This window comes from Poecilia latipinna, unplaced genomic scaffold (genome assembly GCF_001443285.1).
Source record: "Poecilia latipinna isolate Pla-1442-1.1 unplaced genomic scaffold, P_latipinna-1.0 Scaffold600, whole genome shotgun sequence".
In the NCBI taxonomy this organism is placed as follows: Eukaryota; Metazoa; Chordata; class Actinopteri; order Cyprinodontiformes; family Poeciliidae; genus Poecilia; species Poecilia latipinna.
Window position 1 is genome coordinate 155,536 of NW_015113216.1, and position 8,236 is coordinate 163,771.

At 38.0% G+C, this 8,236-nt stretch overlaps 1 protein-coding gene across 13 annotated transcripts in view; it reads right to left on the minus strand.

Annotated features, from left to right (window-relative positions):
* Positions 1-2,932: 2,932 nt before the first annotated feature.
* The window catches only part of mef2cb (myocyte enhancer factor 2cb), an 82,853-nt gene continuing 77,549 nt past the window's right edge, over positions 2,933-8,236 (minus strand). For 8 of the 13 annotated variants that reach the window (XM_015042725.1, XM_015042731.1, XM_015042730.1 and 5 more), the window contains 5 exons: positions 7,881-8,053; positions 7,006-7,029; positions 6,051-6,180; positions 4,665-4,800; positions 2,933-4,371 (listed from right to left, as the gene is read on the minus strand). In XM_015042725.1, the coding sequence (XP_014898211.1) occupies positions 4,023-4,371; positions 4,665-4,800; positions 6,051-6,180; positions 7,006-7,029; positions 7,881-8,053 (812 nt within the window). In that variant the 3' untranslated portion in view covers positions 2,933-4,022. The remainder of the gene's footprint in view (positions 4,372-4,664; positions 4,801-6,050; positions 6,181-7,005; positions 7,030-7,880; positions 8,054-8,236) is intronic. The other 5 variants (XM_015042735.1, XM_015042736.1, XM_015042727.1 and 2 more) reach the window with 1 other exon arrangement.

Below are 8,236 nucleotides of genomic sequence, written 5' to 3' on the forward strand. Positions count from 1 at the left end.
CATATATTTTCCCTGTATAATTGGTTATCTTTTATGTTTTATTATTTTCATTATTTTTATTTAGAATCCAATGAGCCAATCGTGGCTTGAGCCAGCACAAACTGTGTTTTGTTTTTGTTTTTTTGTTTTTTTGTTTTTTTTTTCCATGTACTGTTTCTTCTGCCTGATGAGGAACACGTGTATGTTCTCTGATTTGCCAGAAACCTTTTTCACTAATAAAATATATCACCACTGTAATTACAAGTGTGAGAAAAAAAATAAGATTTTCATTAAATTGTTTAATGTATGTTTAAATAAAAAAAAGTGCAGTCTCTCTTTCCATTGTTGAGTGTTAAGCAGTCGACATTGTTATTCAGAAAATCCCAGAGAATACTATCATATAGATGTGGGTTTTTTTCTAAATGGAATGAATAACCGTTTAGACAAGCATGTATAGAAACAAATCCAACACAATAAAATCACACCGAGTCACATCAGGATAACTAAGAAAGCCAGTAACTTTACTGAAATCTCTGCAAAATACAAATAGCCTTTCCCTCAAGCAGAGGAGACTTGGACTCCATCCCCACACATTTTTTTTTATTTATTTTATTTTACTACATACAGCTGAAACAAGTCCCTTGAGTTACAGAGATGTGATTTAATTTAAAACCATCTTAGTCTCAAGTGGCGACAAAGGCCAGCTTATGCCGCTGAAAGCCGCTCTCTTGCGTTCCAGGAAAAAAAAAAAAAAAACGAAAACAAAACAAAAAAAAACATTACTTCCAAACTTTCTCCCATTTTCTTCAGGTTTATACAAGCTACATTGATACTAAAGACTGACTTTGAACTATTTTTTATTTTTATTTTTTTTATACCATATTACACTTTTTAAAAAATCTTCTTTTCATTTTTTTTTTTTTTTTAATTTTTGAGCACAACTTAAATAAACCACAAACACAGTGGAGCAACAAAGAGTCCTGTGTAAATGCCAGGACATTTAGCATTTGTAAGTTAATACACATGACTGTACAGGTGTATGGTCTCCCCTTTGCACTGCAGGTTACTTTATCAAAAAACAGCTGAGGTACTGCTTAGGTCAATTTTGAGGTACCGACACTTATACCAGACGTGTTTAAATAAAAAGGCAACACTACAAATTTTCTCTGTCTTTGGTAAAAAAAAAAAAAAAATTAAAACTAGAGCAGGGAGCGGTGACAGGTCTGGATGAATTTCTTGGTTCTGAGCAAAAACCCAATTTTTTTTTTTTGCTAATATGAACCTTTTGCAATGCAATACACAGGGAGAGGAAAGAAAAGAAGAGCGATCAAACAGAGAAACTGTTCAAGCAGATTAAAAAAAAAAAAACTGAAGCTACACCCGACTAACTGTGTTTGAAATGTGAAAAAAGCAATTGTACATTTGAGCAAATTCTTTTATTATCTTTTTTTCAATGCTTGCAAAAAAAAAAAAAAACATAATGGATGTGAAAATAAAAGTTGATTTTACAATACAGAAATGCCACTGGCTTTGGTTTCTCCACACTTTATGCTGCCTGAAACATCATATTTATTTATTTTTCCAACTGTATTTTTTTTTTGTTTGTTTTTTTTTTTTTTGTATTGAAGTTTTGAAAAATAAAAGAAAGAACACCGTTACAGAGGCTCTGCCCCGTTTGACTACACAGACTGTATACAGTAACAACATTGTGAACCTGCATGAAATATGCGCACAGAAATAGTATAACACTTAAGTGACAGCAGATACGGGAGTGGGAGGCAGAGAGAGATATGTGGCTAGTTTCATTGTTTAAAAACAAAAGAAGAAAAAAAAAGTCCAAAACAACTATTTATCTAAAATTAACAAATTGTGCTTTTCCCATATACCAGCATGATCAGTTTCTTCCTTTTTGCTGAACTGTCAGTGGCCTCAAGTGGAAATGCGTTTTGAAGACTGGAACATGAGCGGAGACCGCAAGGGGACGAATCAGCTTAGGTTGGTAAATAATAATGATGATCAATGGGAATTCATCATGATGCATTTGCAAAGTTGAATTAGGTAAATATGATTCGAAAGGAAACAGTACAGTTCGGGTGAGCTTTGTCAAGCATCTAGAAAACACATTAAAGATTGGAGAAGACCTGAGATTTTAGTATAATGTAAAAAAAAAACAAAAAAAAAACTGCTTTATGAGATTATTGGGATTAAATTTGATCGTTTTTAAATCCCTGTGATTCATCTAAATTTATACAAATGCAACCAGATTCCCATCATATTTCTTGGTGTGTGAGATGAGCAGAATACATCGAGCCTTTTATTTCTCTTCATCTCCTGTTTCAGTCTCCGGACGTTTTCCACAAGCACACTGTTTTTGTGATTCTATTTGTTTTGTTTTGTTTTGTCAGCATTCAGGCCCCATCTCCTCTGTGTTGCACAAATCCAGCTGGTTTCTAAAGTTAGTCTAAATACAACCCCCTTCAACAGCACTGTTCAGAGTTCAAATGAAACAAAAACCAGACAACATGTGCAACTGCACATAGAAACTTCACTAAGAAACCAAAAAAAAAAAAAAATCATTATATATATTCATATATTAGAAAGCTATACACAAGCATGTTAATTTCACAGATTTTTTTTTTTTAAAGATTCTTAATATTACCATTATTATATATAATAATTAGAAATACACGTTTAAAAACAAACCTCTACAAAGATAAAACAGTTCAGCAAAGCATTTGATCTCAATCTGTTTTTCATGGCTTAGGGCGTGAAAGCCCAGTCATCCCCCCGCTTCCCCCATCCCTCTCTGTTTCTCTGGGTGAACTATCCCTCTTTCATTAGCAAAGCTATCAAAAACACATTCTGGCTTATAGAAACTACAAAAAGCCACAAAATGCTTTGCATTGTATTCCTTTCATATGAAAATATAAGCAAGTGTATCGTACAATTGTTGTTTTTTTTGTCATTTTTTTTTTCTTTTTGTTCATCAATACTGAGAAGTTAATACTAGAACCCGAGTTTTCATGATTACACCAATGCAGCTCTTAGATCGAAGGATGGTCCTCACTCCGTCCTCTAACCGGAGTCCAAAACAAAAACAAATCAACACCTAGCATTGGGTTCCTGCATGTTTACCTGTACAATCCTTCAAATGTTGCATAATAGCTTTTTCATTTATTGAGTTCATAAATCTTGAAATGTCTGGCAACTTTTTAACCCCTTGCCTGCAACAACCCCCCCCTCACCCCCACACCTGTTAATCCACTATTTACATAAATACGTTGAACCTGCAACATGACATCATCTAATGTTAACACGTTTTTGCAAGGGAGGACTGCGGAGAAGGAATATAAGCAATGAAACTGATACTGTACACACGTACTTTTTGTCCAACTCAAGTGCAAGGTGTTTTTTTTTTTTTTTTTCCCCCCCCCTCCCACTGGACACACTCACTCTCATGTTATTGTTTTTTTTTTTTGTTTGTTTTTTTTTAATTAATTCTTTTGTTTCTAGTTAATGATACATCACTGAGGCAAATTGTAAGTACGTTGTTTTATGAGACGGAGTACCTGACTACTTCTTTTTATATGATGATATGCATATATGTACACATAAATACGTGTAGAGATATATGCATGTGATTCTTTTATCCACACTCAATACATTTTATGCATAGTTCCCCAGCAAAAATCCCCCATCCAAACCAACACCCTCCCGCCCCCCAAAAGCCCATTACAACACCCTCACTGGTTTATATAATGTCAATAAGTAAAGCACACACACACACATACGCACACACGCGCACACACTCAACAAAAAGAAGTAAATAATAATAATTAAAAAGAAAAAAGAAATTACAAAACATTTTTTGAAAAGGGTTGTCCCTTTTCTTTCCTTCATCTTTAAAGAGATAAAAGGAGAGAGGCTGTGGGATCGGGTGGTGCGTGACAAGGAGATGGGAGCTGACTTTGGGGGCATCGAAATGCTGCATTGTCAGGGTCTCCGGGCAACTTGGGGCACAGCCAGGAGTGTCGGCAGAGCTATCATGTCGCCCATCCCTCTGACAACCGCACCCGTTTGATGGAGGGGCTCTCTCGCTCGTCCAGGGCAGGCCGGGCCAGTCCTAGGGGCGAGTGGAACTCGTTCCTGTGCTCGTCGCGGTCACTGCCCTCGTGGGAGCTGCTACAACTGCTCAGGCTATCGACGGGGGAGCGTCCCGAGTCCTGGCGGGACTGGGGGTTCTGACTGGGTGGCACCCCGCCGCCGTAGCCCCCTGGTGTGCTGCTGGTGCGATCTCTAGGAGGAGAAACAGGTTCGGACTTGATGTGCAGGCTTTGAGCAGAGGGCAGGGATAGATTTGAACCCTGACATAAGTGAGAGCTAGAGCAATTTCTGTTGGAAGGAAAAAGGAAAGGCAAAGGGGTTACAGAATTACAGAGCAAGAGACAAGGTGATTGTAAAGTCAACTCTGTACACACAAGCATGCAGTCAGCTCTCCCGCGCGCGCACACACATGTGAAAACAGTGAGGTGTCATTTAGTGTTTGACCTAACAAGTGAAGATGTAGAACAGTGAAGAAGTCTTAGCGTGGCAACTCAACCAAAGATCTCTGTTAATTATCTATGTGTTATCATGCATTTTCCCCAACAACACAAACACCTAAAGAGTAAGTTTCCTGCACTCACCCGAGCTGGCTGAGGGCCGAATGCTGCATGTTCTGAAGATGTTGCTGCTGCCAGCCACTCATGGAGCCGAGGTGCAGGGAGCTGCCACTGTTGAAGCCAGACAACGAGGACAGGTCTGCGCTGTTCAGGGAATACTCTGCACATGAACATACGAGGGAGAAAAGAAAGAGTAGGATGAAGACTACAAAAGCTTAAAGTTGCAAAAAGTGAACAGCTCCGGTAGAATGCGTGAATCCTATTCCCTGACGGTTAGTAGTGCTATAGCACCCTCTGCTGTTAAAAGGTTATATTACAGCTGAACATTTGGAGAGCCTCAGAAGTGTAACTTAGTTCTGAAAATGCAAATATTATTTTTTTTTTATTATGCAATTCTAAAAATAGGAATCACATGCCATATACATATACACATTAAACACATTGGTGCATTTCAGAATATTATTTCTGGTTATATTAGTAAATGTGGCTCATAACTTATGAAAACTTGGTTCCCAGAAAATGATAATATTACATAAAATGAACGAAAAATGCTTTTTTATTTTTAAAAGGTTATGTCTGCACAATCCTACTGACTGACAGCTGCCCAACAGGCTTTCACTTATGCCATCCACATGGAAGGTAAACTACAAACGGTCATTACTAATGAAGCTGGCTGTTCAAATAGTGTATCCAGGCATATGAAGAGGAGGTAGAATGGAAGGAATACGACCAGAAAAAGGTACACACGCAACATACTGGACCAAAGACCTTTCAAATTTGGGGGAGATTAACAAAGTGTGGACACAGGTGTATACATGGGCAACAGCACTCCTTAGCAAAGTTGTCAGAATCATTTTACTAGGGAGAAGAAGTGCTGGCCTGTTGCTCAGTGGCTCTTTTCAGATGCAAGAAAATTCTTAATTTTATTTGGAAAATCACAGCAATGCACTCTGAAGGAAAAGTGAAGAGACATACTGCTGCATGTCAGAGGTCAAAGGGGAAGTAATAATGATGTATAGAGATGTCAAATACTGCTATTGGTTCAGTGAGAACTTTATTGAGTTCTGTTGAGAATTGTTTAAGAGATGCTGATTTGACTTTCCGACACATGCCCACACTTCCTTGCTCTAATGATCATGGTACGACTGTACCCGATTCAGCACCAGATTGACCTGAATTAAACCCTGGATAGAAATTACACCTCATACATAAATACATATACACACTCCTGAGTTGTCCATTCTCAGGAGTTTTATATAAAGCTTCTGTTGTTAAATTTGAGTCGTTTGACTAAAGTGTAAAGTAACTTAAGTTATGTTAATAATGTAAAATAAGCATCATTAAATAATGTTACTGGAAAAAAAAACAAAACAGAAGAGGAGAGGAGAGGGAACACGCTGAAGTACGTACCGGTACCATAAGAGGTAGAGATGGCAGATGGGTAGCCGCCCATGCCTTGTCCTGGTAGAGTGGGAGTTGCTACTGAAACCACAGGAGTGGCCAGCGACTGAGCAGACTGCGAGTTGTTAATTCTCTGGTTCTGTGAAAGAAAGAGAAAAAGAAACAAGACATAAGAGAAGCTTGAGAACATGAACCAAACTTCTGCGGGAAACAAAGGAAAAAAAAAAAAAAAAAAGGTAGCCAACATTTTATCATGTGTAATTTCTTTCTCTATGCCAGCAGATGCTGAGAGATCAGATGTGGTACCAACTTCAGGGGAAATTAATCACTTGACAAGAGGCTCGGTTGAACTCTGCCAACCCCATCATTTACCTCTCTTTTTTTTATTTTACAAGGGGCTGCTGTCGCTATAGTAACACCATGGGTTTCCATAGCAACGTATGGTGCCAACTGCAAGGGAAAGCCTTTCATGGAGGGAGATGGAGAAAACAATAGAGGTTTGATGAAAACCACCCCCCCCAAAAAAACAGAAAGTGTCTGGTGGTTTTTGTGTGGACATTTAGAGGTTTAAGATCTGCATGGAAGGTGTTTTTAACCCTCTGGAAGCTAGAAAAAGAAACGCATGAAGAGTGAAGGGAGGAGGAGATGCAGCTGGGCTTGTGGCAGTAAAGTGGTTGGGTTGTTTTTACTTAGACACGCCACTGGATGGCACTATGCACCCTCGCAATATGTCATCAGCAGAAACGGGGGGGGGGGAAGGGAAGTTGGCCATTATAAGTTAGGAGTTGCTCTTCTTAAACAAAGAAAAGAAAAACATATCCCACAATAAAAAGGTACAGCTGTTGGGATTCTAAGGCACAATGTGCCCACTCGAACTACAGAGGTGGTTTGTTATAATAAAACAAAGGTTTTGACTACTTTGAGGTTGTCTCGTTTTCTAAATTTGAGTGGCAGTCTGACTTACCAACAGCAGGTCAACATCCTCAGACTGATGGCATTGAAAGGGGAGGGTAATACATTAAAATTAGTGCATATGACTGAGCACATTAAGGGAGCTCGTAGGGATGTAACTAATTGAGTACTGATTTAGTACCTGTACTAACTAAAACTAAAAACAGACTGAAAGTGGATGAGGCAAAACTGCCAGATCACACAGTTTAAATGCCAGCGCAGAGAGACACAGCAGAATCTATGGTGGGTCTCTGACAAAATATCAGCCTTGGGCCAAGACAAAGTTTTTGAAAAGATTTGTCAAAAAGGAAAAGATATTGTTTTGAACAGGATTTCTGCAAACTTCAGGAGGTAAATTCCTTTTGAGACATTTTCTAGAGACTCATTATTTAAAATGAAGGTATATGAAAAACAAGTTAAATTAATTATTTACTTTCTAAGAACAGATTCAACGAACTATGCAGACAGCAGTAATTTTCTGTGAAAAAGCACAAAAATAAAAAAGACAAAAAAAAACAAAAACAAGAAATATACAAAAATCAATGGAAGAGACAAAAGAAAAAAACAAGCGTACATATAAATTTTACAGATTTCCAAACGTATTTTAAGATTTTGTTCAGAAAATCTGGATGTATTTAGGACAGTTTAGGCCCTGAAGTGGTTTAAGACTTGTTTAGGACTTTTTTTTTTTTAGCTCTTTGCAGAAACCCTGTTCCCATAACAATGAATCAATCAACCCAAGTCTGATACAAAGAGATAAAAGCAGCAGTGAGAGAAAGAAAAAGAAAATAAACAATAAGAGACCCAGATACAGGTCATATCACAGACAATGGGGAAAGCAGATGAGGAGAAAAAGGATGTCAAATGAAGGATGCAGAGATTACTCACAATGGAGGGCATGTTGTTCTTGGCCCCAGGGGGGATGAGCACGCGTAGGTCAGGTTTGCGGTTGTTCATGCCCAGGTTCATGGGTGGGGGGGACTTTGCCTGCATGTTCTTGTTCATTCCACCTGAGGAAACTAGCAGGCCAGGAGAGTTGCGGTGGTTCCCGTAGCCATTTCCTGACAGAACAAAACGACACATGGAAAAACATTAAAAATGCTCCTTTTCTGACTTGATATGTAACAAAAACAATTGAGGTGTTGTTTAAAAAAAAAAAAAAAAAAAAAAAAAAAAAATTTTTAAAAAAATTTTAGATAAATTCTTCCCCTTCTTTACTAAAATTTACCTAAACAGGGAATGGT